Source organism: Hermetia illucens, chromosome 2 (genome assembly GCF_905115235.1).
Source record: "Hermetia illucens chromosome 2, iHerIll2.2.curated.20191125, whole genome shotgun sequence".
Lineage (NCBI taxonomy): Eukaryota > Metazoa > Arthropoda > Insecta > Diptera > Stratiomyidae > Hermetia > Hermetia illucens.
In genome coordinates this window covers 163,014,288-163,027,712 of record NC_051850.1, presented here as the reverse complement: position 1 = coordinate 163,027,712, position 13,425 = coordinate 163,014,288, and the positions used below count along the sequence as shown (strand labels likewise).

The window sequence follows — 13,425 nt, the reverse complement described above, 5'->3', positions numbered from 1 at the left end:
AAGCTCGCTGTTAAGACCAGACCCGACTGGTTTATCAGCGTGTTTGAAACATGCATGATAGAAGGAATTTTCCCCGACCGGTGGAAGAGGCAAAAACTAGTTTTGCTCCCGAAGCCGAATAAACACCCAGGACACCCATCATCATACCGACCGATTTGCCTTATCGACACGGCAGGAAAGATGCTCGAAAGGGTCATCTACAACAGACTGCTCCCTATCATTGAATACAAGGATGGACTATCGGAGCGACAATTTGGATTTCGTCAAGCCCACTCAACGATCGACGCCGTAGACGTTGTTTTGAAGCTGGCTCGAGACGCGATGTCGTCTAAAAAATGCTGTGCCGTAGTGACGTTGGACATCAAAAATATGTTCAATTCCGCAAGCAGGGAGTGGATAAAAAGTTCACTGGCTAAAACGGGTGTCCCTAGTTACTTGACTAAGCTCCTCAACAGTTACCTTTCGGAGAGGACACTGTGGTACGACACGGATGAGGGATCCAAGCAGTACACCGTCACCGCAGGAGTACCACAGGGCTCAGTATTGAGTCCTCTCCTGTGGAACGTCATGTACAATGGGGTCCTTGTCCTTCCCGTGCAAAAGGAGGCCACGATAATCGGTTTCGCAGATGATCTAGTTGTGATTGTCGTCGCGAAAGAACCTGAAGATGTGGAAATGTACGCTAACGAAACTATTAGCGCCATAAAAGCGTGGCTGGAGATGGTTCAGCTTGACCTTGCGGAACAAAAGACGGAGGCGGTCTTGATTACCAATCGTAGGAAGAGGAATACGATTAATATTCGCGTTGGTGGTCACGTTACCACTTCGAAGTCGGTTGTCAAATACCTAGGGGTGATGATTGACGCTAAAATCAATTTCAAGGGACATCTGGACTATGCCTGTGAGAAAGCGGCAAATACCAGCGTATCATTAGCGCGGATAATGCCTAACATTGGAGGTCCAAGGTACAGTCGCAGATTACTTGTAGCCGGAGTGGTTCGCTCCACACTATTATACGCGGCACTAGTTTGGGATGAAGCATTAGCGTGTGAGAGTAATCGTAGGAGAGTGAATATGACTTACCGCTTAGTGGCGCTAAGGGTGTGCAGCGCCTTCAGAACAATATCAGGCGAGGCAGCGTGTGTTATTGCGGGAATGATCCCGATAGACATTCTGGCAAGTGAGACACGCTGCCTGTGCGAGATAAGGAAAATGAATCCTCTTGAAAAAGATGCAGAATGCCGAAAGGCGGCAAGGCGGGAGTCGCTGGAGAAGTGGCAGAAACGGTGGGATGGCTCGCAGAGGGGTCGCTGGACCCACACTTTGATTCCCCGTATTGAAGAGTGGATCCAGCGACGACACGGTGAGATTAACTACCATCTGACGCAATTCTTGTCAGGACATGGTGGTTACAGGAAGTACCTGCACCAATTCAGGCTGGATGATTCTCCCTTGTGTCCTGAATGTGGTTGCACACCTGAGGACCCGAAGCATGTTATGTTCCACTGTCCACGATTTCTCTCTTCTCTCAGAAAGGAGGAGTCTGGAAGACTCCCTGAAAACCACCAAATGTTGAAATCGGAGGGAAACTGGTGTGCGGTGAACACCGCCATCAAACGAATACAAGAGGAACTGGAAAGAGCGGAGCGCGCACGGAGGACGCGAAGAACGGAAGGCGTGGTCGCGTAAAGCGCAGTCCACCCCGCGAAGTAATGCTTTGCGGCGGTCCCGCGGGGAAGGAAAAAGGAGAAAGTGGGGGTGGTTTTAGTGGGTGAGAATCCCACACGCTGCTGCAACCTGGCGCGGCAGTGTCTTTCTAAGATTTCCACCTCCATCCATAAAAAAAAAAAAGACGATGTTGTTCACAAAACGGGGGGAACGAGGCCCAACGGTGATAGCCAGTGACTTTAATGCTTGAGCTATCAAGTGGGGCAGCAAAGAGACTAACGCAAAGGGACGGTGCTTATTAGAAGCATTACCCCAGTTGGATGTGGTTCTGACCAACGAAGGTGATGTAAACACTTATTGGAATGGGGGAACTAGTTCAATTGTAGATCTGACTTTTGTCAGCTCTGCGTTAGCACGTGACATGTCCTGGCAAGTTAGCGGCACCAGGCAATCTCCTTTAAACTAAGGACGGAGCCACAAGGCAGGAGACCCGCACCCTGGAAGCCGAAATCCAAAGGAACACCAGAATGGTCTGCAAAAGCAATGAATGAGCAAACATTCATGGAGGTGTGGCAAGACCATATGTCTTCTAGATACTATGGGAAAAATGTTGAAGCGGGTTATTTATAATAAATTACTCCCAGTCGCCGAAAGCGAAGTAGGCCTTTCAGATAGGCAGTATGGGTTCCGTGAAGCCAGATCTACCACTGATGACATCAAAATGGTTACTCTTGGCCGAAAATGCAATTCACGGAAGGGGTTGTACCAGCAAATATTGTGTGGTGGTGACCCTGGATGTGAGGAATGCATTCAACTCGGCCAATTGGAACCTTATACGAAACTCTCTAGCGACGATTGGTGTTCCCACCTACCTAGCCGCTATTATCGATAGCTATTTGCAAGAGCGGACACTCTAGTATAATACCGATAATAGACCCAAGAAGTACGTTGCCTCCGCGGGTGTCCCACAGGGCTCTTTATTGGGCCCACTACTATGGAACATCATGCATAATGATGTACATAACCTTCTGATTCCGGAGGAGGCCACGCTGGTGGGTTACGCCGATGATATAGCACTGGTTATGATCGCAAAGTATCTCGAGGATGCTGAGTTGTACTCAAGTGAAACAATCAGTGTTGTTAAGGCTTGGTTAGAGAGTGCTGAACTGGCACTCGCGGAGGGAAAGACGGAAGCGGTCCTCATCACTAAGTGCCGCAAAAGAAATTTAGCCCACATTAGAATCGGGAATCGCATCATCACTTTTAAGCCAGCCATCAAATACTTGGGGGTGATGATAGACGGAAACTCAATTTTAAGCAGCATGTAGAGCATATTTGTAAAAAAGCATTCACCACGAGTATGGCTCTCGCAAGGATGATGCCGAACGTAGGAGGACCACATACTTGCAGGCTACTCATAGCAAGGATGGTGAGTTATATCATGCTGTATGCAGTCCCAGTTTGAGGAAAAGCGCTGCAGGTTTCAGGCAATGCACATAAACTGAGTACGGTTTACAGAAGAACAACCTTAAGGGTGTGTCTGCCTTCAGGACCGTCCCAGACGATGCAGCGTTCATCATCTCGGGAATGATGCCGATTGACATCCTGGCAACCGAAATGATGAACATTTATAGCACCAGGTCCATCTCTCCCTTATCGGAGGTGAAACAATCAGTGGAAAATCAATTATAATCTCACCCAGTTTCTCACCGGCCATGGAGGATACCGTCAATACCTGTTTAGTGCGTAAAAATCCCACACTCTGACGTGCCCGGGCCAGAGTCCTTTGAAGATTTCCACCTCTTTAAGAAAAAAGGCAGACAGTAAAACGATTTGGGTTTACTGTCTCTCCTTTTTTTGTGGATGGAATAGAAATCTTACCAAGACACTGCCGCGCCAGGTTGTTCTTCCTTCCCCGCGGAACCGCCGCAAAGCATTACTTCACAAGGTGGACTGCGCTTCAAGTGACCAAGCCTTCCGTTCTTCGCATCCTCCTTTCAAGTCCCTCCTGCATTATTTTGATTGCGGGGTTCACGGTACACCAGTTCCTCTCCGATTTCAACATTTCCCCGACGATGTTCTGCATAGGTTGGTTTTCAGGGAGTCTTCCAGACTCCTCCTTTCTGAGAAAAATCGTGGAGAGTGGAACATAACATGTTCCGGGTCCTCAAGTGTTCAACCACATTCAGGACAAAAGGGAGAATCATCCAACCTGAATTGGCGCAGATACTTCCTGTAATCATCATGTCCTGACAGAAATTGCATCAGATGGTAGTTAATCTCTCCGTATCGTCGCTGGATCGACTCCTCAATACGGTGAATCAAAGTGTGGGTCCAGCGATCCCTTTGCGAGTCATCCCACCGTTATTGCCACTTCTCTAGCGATTCTCGCCTTGCCGCCTTTCGGTATTCTGCATCCTTTTTAGGAGGATTCATTTTACTTTTCTGGTACAGGCAGCGTGTCTCACTTGCCAGAATGTCTATCAGGATCATTCCCGCAATAACACACGCTGCCTCGCCTGATATTGTTCTGAAGGCACAGCGCACCCTTAGCGCCACTAAGCGGTAAGTCATATTTACCCTTCTCCGATTACTTCACACACTAGTGCTTTCTCCCAAACTGGTGGCGCGTATAGGAGTGTGCAGCGAACCACTCCGACCACAAGTAATTTGCGACTGTATCTTGCGCCTCCAATGTTCGGCATCATCCGCGCTAATTATACGCTGATAATCGGCTTTGATAATCGGCTTCGAAGTGATGAAGTGACCACCAACACGAATATTAACCGTATTCCTGTTCCTATGGTTAGTAATCAAGACCGCTCCCGTCTTATGTTCCGCAAGGTCAATCTGAATCATCTCCAGTCACGTTTTTATGGGGCTAATGGTTTCGTCAGCGTACACTTCAACGTCTTTCGGTTGTTTCGCGACGACAACCACAACTAGATCATCTGCGAAACCGATTATCGTGGTCTTCTTTTGCACGGGAAGGACAGGGACCCCATTGTACATGACGTTCCCCAGGAGAAGACCCAACACTGAGCAACGATTTTCTGATACTGTACGGATTTCAATTTTGCATACAAAAATAGCTTTTTTTTTGTTTTTCGCCCTTAGCAAGAGTTTCATTCTACCGTTTTATGTTGTTTATTTTTGCACTGTATCCAACAGACTGTACGTTATATTCTTGCAGAAAAATAAAACACAACTCCTTTTACCCTTTTTTGAATGAAATAGCCATGTTGTGTGATATCACAAGTCGAGCCAAGAAAATTCAGCAGCCAGGCAACTGGCAATTACTAGACTGTCAAAATTAATTTCACGCGTAAAATGTCAAAGAGGCCGATGAAATATTGTTTCGTGCATTGCTGCACAGAATACTCCACAAAATCCCCACAGAAAGCTTTATTGACTGTTCCGAAAGGAGATTTTCGGAAAAAGTAGATCGCCATTGTCCGACGGAATCCAATTTCTTTGGAGTCAGGTGTAAATTGTGAGGATCATTTCAATGTGAGTTATCATTTTTTTAAACTTTAACTCCAATCTTATGATAATTGATAATATACGATTGCGTTGGAATTTTGTGTCACTATTATTCAGATTATTCAAATTGTACCCAGATAGCTGAGTGGTTAGAGCACAAAGAGCACAAGGCTGTCATACGGAAGGTCGCGGCTCAAATCTCACTGGTGCCAGTGGAATTTGTATCGTGATTTGACGTCGGATACCAGTCGACTCAGCTGTGAATGAGTACCTGAATCAAATTAAGGTAATAATTTCGGGCGAGCGTAGTGCTGACCACATTGTCTCCTATAGGGTATTGTAATCCTGTAGTGTACCATTACCGTCTTCAATGAAGGACTCTAACACCCTTCAAGGCTCTAATCCAATTGGATTGGTTGCCCTAACGATTATTATTATTATTATTCAAATTCCAATCAAGAGAAGAGATAAAATATTCGACCGGTCCAAGGTTCGAATCCCGCTCAGTGCAAATCCATTCTTTGGGGCCTGCGAATCTTACAGGAAAGTATGTTTTATCGCCGCTCTGGTAAAGACGTCAGAATTTGTTATATAGCTTGTTACCATTACTGCCGAAACGTAAAGTAAATTGAAGGATTGTCCATTCACCCATCGATTTCCCACTTTCCTGTTAAAAACTGATTGATTACTTGAAAAGTAACAAGTGACAAGCACCAAAACGGATGCTTTCACGTAGATAAGTTTCAAATTGTTCGCTCACATGAAGTGTCAGCCAATCACCGTTTTTTTCTACCTTGTGAGAATGTAACTTTTAAACCATCTAAAGTCCGGAGTCTATTCTGCTTAAAGAGCACCAACACCCAACTGTCTATGATTGAAACAAATACATAAATAGATACCGTCTAACATTTAACTTACTAAGTGTCGACTATTTTTAAAGTACCTCTAAATTTTTTAGGCATATCTTTACAAAATCCTAACCTACTCAAACTGACCCAACTCACCTTAACCCCATAGTTAAAGTTTAGAAGTTATTGAAATTCGTAAAGAATTTTCCCTTATTAGGTAAAATTATTTGTTTGAAGTCATAAATACTGTATTCCGGGAACCAATTGTCCCCTTCGTAATTGTGGTTGCTCTCTTCTAATATCAGGTCCGATCGAGTATCCATTTTTTGACACAAATCAAAGAGAATTTGCTGCAGGCACTTGAGACACATTCACACGTTTGAGCATAAAGATAAAGAGAATGTACCCGATGCATGGAGCCACGAAGCCTATCCGCCATGCTTGCCTACGCAGGACGCACTTGCAAGCATTGGGATGACAATGTTTGGTCCCCAAAAATCAAGTCGTTTGTGGAAGTTTGGAGTTTGCAGCAAGTGCCAAGCTTGCGAAACCGACAGAAGAGTTAAAATAATATTTCTTCGCGTTCTTGTAGGGGTCGAAAAATATGTTTCAGTCCGCCCTCAAATAGACTTGGTAGAATATATAGTAAAGTGGGAGAGCGGGAGAAGCCTAAGAGTTAAGGATGAGGGTGTACCTTATCGTCAAATGAGGTCAGAAAAGCCTATTTAAAAAAAACTTAAAATACCTCAGACGTACATATAATAATTGTTAATCGTGCTACAAAATAACCGTATGATTACTGCAAACTATAAAACTACGATTTCTGTATGAAGTGGACAGTTGATAACTCTGACCTGCTATATGAGAGCACTCATGGGGAGGACTATGTGCGTCATTGACTGACCTCATAGTATTGTATATGAAAACTATTGCCCAAGAACTTGCTCTAACGTCGGCTGTAGGAGACAAATGATACTCTCATCCTCGACTTCAAAAATTTCTACGGTCCTACACCGAAACGTTCTGCTATGAATTTATATGGAAATATTTAGATACATATCTATGGAAGTGTAATATACTCTTGCTGCATGGATATAAATCTAGTGACAGTAAAAGTGCACTAAAACTTAGATCTGTAACATTCAAATTAAATAATTTCAAAATTAGGACTCCGACTGAAGTTTACCCACAACTGGTTTTAATTTATTATCTACATAAAATGACTGAATAAATACCCAAAACCCCAACTTCAACTTACCTGAAATGTCCAATATGTCGCGTGTTTAATGATGCTCCGTCGATTATCCTCCAAGCGTTTATCACGTCCGAGTTTCACGATTCTATAAAGAAGGTATCCGGACAGACGGGCGCCCCAAACGCAAACGAAAATCGTCACCAGTAACTGCCTCCTGTCGTAGGGCTGCAAATAATGTACCATGAAGTTTTGTTATTGGGAATTCAATTCAATTTATGATTAAAAGCACGTTGGGATGCGCTCATTTGGAAACTAGGACAATAAGAATTAGATTATTGCTTAAGGAACAGAACAAGAGTCGTTTTCCTTGGAGTTTTTATTGCCAGCAGTGACTCACGTCTGGTATGGTTGCTCTTGTTCCAGCTTAACTTTCTTATCTATGCAGTTTGTGGGTGGCTATCGCATTTGCTTAATCCACTCCAACCCTCTTTGTTTTGCACTTTAATCTGATTATTTTGTTATATTGACATCAACATTTATTGCGATTCGTTGTAGTTCTATAGTTGTGATACCACTTCAAACGAAAGAGGATTTCAGTTAAGTAGGAGTCGGAAGGGCTGAATAATAAAATTTGTGCATCTCAGTTATTGGATTTATATCCTGAAGGCTTCGCTTTTTAGAACTACTTATACCCGAGGTGAAAATTATGCGGAAACACCAGTTGTGCGACCCGCACCATTATCCCTTGCTTCATTCAAATTTTTATATCGGGTCTCCAGAAAGCTCTGGGCCTAGGGAAATCCTTCTTTTTCCATTCACTCAGATTGGTGAGGTTATATATTGGCCATAGGAGTGCCTTTCCAATCAGAGATGGTTATACTTATATAGAGAATAAGTATGTAGGTAGTTTCAGTGACCACTCCGAGGAGCTGACGTTTTGATACCACAAACTACCAAGACCATGACAGCTGTTATAAGAGCAAGGAGGCAGAGTCCAGTCGACTGAGATCTTCAGAACCGGTTCATAGCATTCACGAAGGAAAGTAGCTCTCCTATCGTGCAGCTAGAGATCTTTCTGAGCTCCTCAAAGAATGGTTTACCTAACTACCGTAGCTTGGCGTTAATTAGACCTAGGCAATCGCAAAGGAATTGCCTGAAGGTTCCCTCTCTACTCCGCAGCTTCGGCAATGCAAATTGAAGTGTATCCCGAGTCTGGCGGCATGGTCGCCTATAGGCAAGTGCTCCGCGCAGACTGCCGTAATCTTGTATGTATTTGCACGCATAGGAGCGCTCGCGATCGGATTTTGTTATAAGCGGGCCAAATCCTCCTTGACTTGGCGCAGGTTTTGAAATTGCGCCATCTGAGGGCCGCGGCAGCTACCATATGTAGTGCGAGTAGATTCCACCTTAAACAGTCGCGAGCGGAATACAGACTGTCCCGCCGAAGGACCGCCAAGAGCAGAGCCCCGTCTAGCCAGCCCATCAGCCCGCTCATTCTCCTCTATGTTCCTATGACCGGGAACTCAGAGGACGGTGACTATGAGCGTATCGCCCGAACTGTTCAGCGTCTTTCTGCACTGCCTGGAGAATTTCATCGTTAAGTGCAAGGCCTTAATGGTTGCTTGACTGTCCGTCTCACAGTAAGTAGCTTTGACCCTATGGTGAGACGTTTCGAGCGGAACAGATTCTGTAAGCTGAAATAGGCTCTGTTGGCTGACAACAACCTTGCGCGGATTTCATCATCGTAGTTGTTATCGGTTGTTATTTTCGACCCTAGATAGGAGAAATTGTCAACGGTCTCAAAGTTGTATTCTCCTATCCTTATTCTTCTTCGTGTTTGTGTTTGACCAGTGCGGTTTGATGTTGTTGGTTGATTCGGTGCTGACGTTGCCACCATATATTTTGTCTTGCCTTCATTGATGTGCAGCCCAAGATCTCGCGCCAATCGCCGCCTGCTCGATCTGGATGAAGGCAGTTTGTACGTCTCGGGTGGTTCTTCCCACGATGTCGATATCGTCAGCATAGGCCAGTAGTTGGGTGGACTTGAAGAGGAACGTACCTCTTGCATTTACCTCAGCATCACGGATCGCTTTCTTGAGGGCCAGGTTAAAGAAGGCGCATGATAGGTCACCCCCTTGTTGTAGACCGTTGTTGATGTTGAATGGTCTTGAGAGTGATCCTGCTGCTTTTATCTGGCATCGCACGTTGGTCAGGGTCAGCCTAGTCCGTCCTATTAATTTCGTCGGGATACCGAATTCTCTTATGGCCGTTTACATTTTTACCCTGGCTATGCTATCATAGGCGGCTTTAAAGTCGATGAATAGATGGTGCAACTGGTGTCCATATTCCAAAAGTTTTTTCATCGCTTGCATACGGAAAAAGTACTTATGAGAGGAAATTTTCATCGCTAATGTAATGATATAACTCCGCCGTAGTCAGTCCCAAGCCATGGTTGAGAAATGAAAAAGGAATGACTGTCACGAATTACGTAGCCAGACCTGCAACATAGTTGTGTGAACTCTGTCATGTTTCGAACCACCTGCAGCAGCTATCACCGAGGCCACCATTGGATAGGGTTTTGCGATGGGCCGACAACCCACCGAATTAACAGCTACTACATGTCAATGTCTCCAATTGGACGGATCCGCTCATGGAATGAACTCCCCCTGAACAAACCAGGGGCCGTCAAGACCCTCCTTCAACAGGTCGATATATACAAATTGACCACGATTGCAGTCCAGGGAACAAATTGGATTGATAGCGAAATAACCGATATGAATTCGCACACAATTTTTGAAAGTGGTTTGGAATTGCACTTATAGTGAGCAAACAGGTCAAGCTGCACGTCATCGACTTCAAACCTATCAACAAAAAGTTCTGTACGATTCACATCAGGGCTCGTTTTTTCAACCTCTGGTTCGTGAACGTGCACGACCAGACTGAAGTCAAGGAAGATGAAATGAAAGGCGAGTTTTATGCACGCTGTTTGACTTACTCCCAACAAACGATGCCCAAAAACTGTTGGAGGATTTTGATGCGAAGATCGGAAATGAAAGCTGGTATCGGGGGACCACTGAAGGACATAGCCTCCATGAGGAATGCAATCATAATGGCCAACGATTAATTGACTTCATTTGCAGTAGGATCTTGTCGTAAGGTCCACATGTTTCCCTCACCGGCGCATTCACAAACAGAGCCGGAAATCACCAGACGCCTACACAGTCAATCAAATTGACCACGCCCTCATTGGTGAAAGATGGGCGTCCAATCTATTGGATGTGTGATCCTATCGAGGAACAAACTGTGATTCAAAATCATTGTTTGGATGCAGGTATAGTGACGGAGGATCTCGATTCACGATTTCGACGAATTGAGTTCATAGACGACTTGATCTGGAACAGAAATAACATTATGAAAGTTGAAAGTGCGCATCGGTATGAATTGCTTGGTTTTCTTGCTTTTCTCGTGTACCACCTGAATCGCTTCCCAAATCCAAAAGGTGGATGCCACTTTAAGCATATGTTGTCAGCTAACAATAACTTTGTCGTATTATTGAGTTCTCCTTTAAGATCGACAGAGAATTTTGGCAATTATCGTATGATTTTATGTAGATATTAGGCGGCACTTCTTCTGGCCATAATTAAAAAAGCATATCACTTTCCATGGGTGAAATTGGTATGATTTCTAGGAAACACAAATATTTGTTCTGAGGGTAGGTAAATTTTCAGCTGCTATTTCTCGGAATTCGTCACCGAGTTTGTAAATCTAAGATAGACCTTTTATTCCTAATAGTACGGGGTTCGGTTCTTAGTTTGGCTACATTCTTGATATTTATACCCTTTTAATTGAAACCGACAGACGGACTTTCCTCATTTCAAAATACCCTACCGTCCCTTGAAGATAAAAGTGAATTTTCTTTGACATACATGCGGAACCCACCCATAAGGAAGAAACGATTTCGGAAAGCTGAAACTACTCCCGCCCACAAAAAAAGATGGTACTTTTTCCTATAATGATCTACAGACTGTTCTCACTGCCGGCGGTGAAGGAAAATTTAATAAAGAGAACATGTCATCGACCCCGGGGTTAGCAACGTTTTCAATCATTGGTAATTGAAAGCAAAATACCTAGACGCACTTTTTTGACACTCTTCTTTTACAACATCAAAATGAAGAGAAGAATAGGGCTCAATCAGGCGAAGTAAAAATTAAAAAAAAAATTAGAAAGCTTGAGAAGAGTTACATAGGACAAACCAAAAGACTGCTTTTGGTAAACTAAAGGAAGGGTCAAAAGGTAATATAGGTCACAGGGCGAAACTTGGATTGGTATCCACGATGGAGCATAAAACCTGCGAAACGCCTGCTGAACCAACACCAATAGCTCTACTGTCAAACCCTACCTTCACGTGGCGACCACTGGGTGCTCTTTCTTAACGAAATGCTGCAGACTGAGAAGGATGAAGACGAGTCTCCCGCGCCTTAAAACGGGACGAATCGTACCAACTGGTCCTCCAGGTTGGGGGTTGGGTAGGGCTGACAACCCTACACGGACAACAACTTGTTACGAAGCCACAACAGGAGCCTCGGACGGGATGGATTTTACAAAGACGAACCCGGCAAAGAAAAAGGAATAATGATTGGCGCATGTTCTCATGGAACATGCGCTCCCTGCTGCCAAGCAGCTAGCCGATACTTTGTCCCAATATAGGGCTGATGTAACAGCGTTGCAGGAGATACACCATATATTATAGCGGCCATCCAGTAGACCATGTGCTTGGAGTTGGTTTCTTAGTCATCCAAGAAATGAAAACTGCTGTTATCGGCTTTGAAAACATAAGCGAACGGCTATACACTCTGCGCTTGCGAGACAAATTTAGAAATATAAACCTCATTAACGTTCACGCCCCTATAGAAGAGACTGCAGAGTCGGAGAAGGATACCTTTTACAAGGCAGTAGAACGAACCTTCGAAACCTGCCCCAGATATGATATCAAAATCATACTTGGGAATTTTAACAGTCAAGTAGGACCGGAGCCCGTATTCAAGCGATACACTGGCTCCCATAGCTCCCATCAAAATACAAATGTTAACGGACTGCGGATTATTCAATTAGCAGTGTCACACGAAATGGTTGTTGAATGCACCTGGTTTGCGATCAGGGAGAAATGGATGCCACAATAACCGTAGCTAACAGATGTCCTGGAGATGAAGTATCAACAAATGATCTTCACAATCACCTGAAGAATGTTACCATAAATATGGCCACAAACATACTTGGCCCCAGTAGCAAAAGGAGTCGGAACGGCTGGTTCGACGATAAATGTAAGCTGGCAACGGACCGGAAAAATGCCGCATACCGAGTAATGTTGCATTCTCAAAGGACGCGGGCACGCGCGGAGACTTATCACGAACTCCGGCGAGCGGAGAAACGACTTCACAGACGGAAAAAGGAACCCTGGGAGAACCGACAGATCTGTGAACTCGAAAAGTAAAGGGAGCACCCGCACCAGGCGCGGAAGTTTTACCAACAAGTCAGCAGGATGAAGCCTTATACACCTCATTGTTCATCCTGTCGAGACAAAGAGGGAAATCTGATTTCCGACAGAATGGACATATTGATGCGATAGGTTGAGTATTTTGATGAACTACTGAACAACTAGAACATCGGCGAGTTGGAGGTCCCGCCAACTGAAGACGACGGACAAACACTGCCACCACTAAGTATAGAAGAAACAGTCCGTGCAATTCATTGGCTTAAAAATCATAAGTCGGCATGGAATTACAGTCGAATTAGTTAAATATGGAAGCGACCAAATAACACCAAGTGGTCCATAAACTTGTGCTCAAGGTGTGGACAGCGAATCAACGCCTCATATAGAGTAAAACCGTACACAGCCATGAGAGAATTCGTATCCCAACGAAATTGATAAGACTGACTAGGCTGACCCTGACCAATGTGCGAGGCAATAAAAGCGGCAAGATCACTCTCAAGACCATTCGACATCAACCTTTAACCTGGCCCTCGAGAAAGTGATGCGTGATGCTGAGGTAAATGTAAGGGGTACGACCCTCTTTAAGTCCCCCCAACTACTGGTCTATGCTAACGATATCGATATCATAGGAAGAACCACCCGAGACGTACAAACTGCCTTCATCCAGATCAAACAGACGGCGCGAGATTTCGGACTGCACATCAATGAAGGCAAGACAAAATATATGGTGGCAACGTCAG

General features: G+C 44.6%; 1 protein-coding gene across 1 annotated transcript in view; it reads right to left on the bottom strand.

Moving 5' to 3' along the window:
* Positions 1 to 13,425, bottom strand: part of LOC119648885 — a 31,359-nt gene that overhangs the window by 15,344 nt on the left and 2,590 nt on the right. Inside the window, exon 2 of the mRNA XM_038050781.1 lies at positions 7,258 to 7,419. Within this exon, the coding sequence (XP_037906709.1) occupies positions 7,258 to 7,419 (162 nt within the window). The remainder of the gene's footprint in view (positions 1 to 7,257; positions 7,420 to 13,425) is intronic.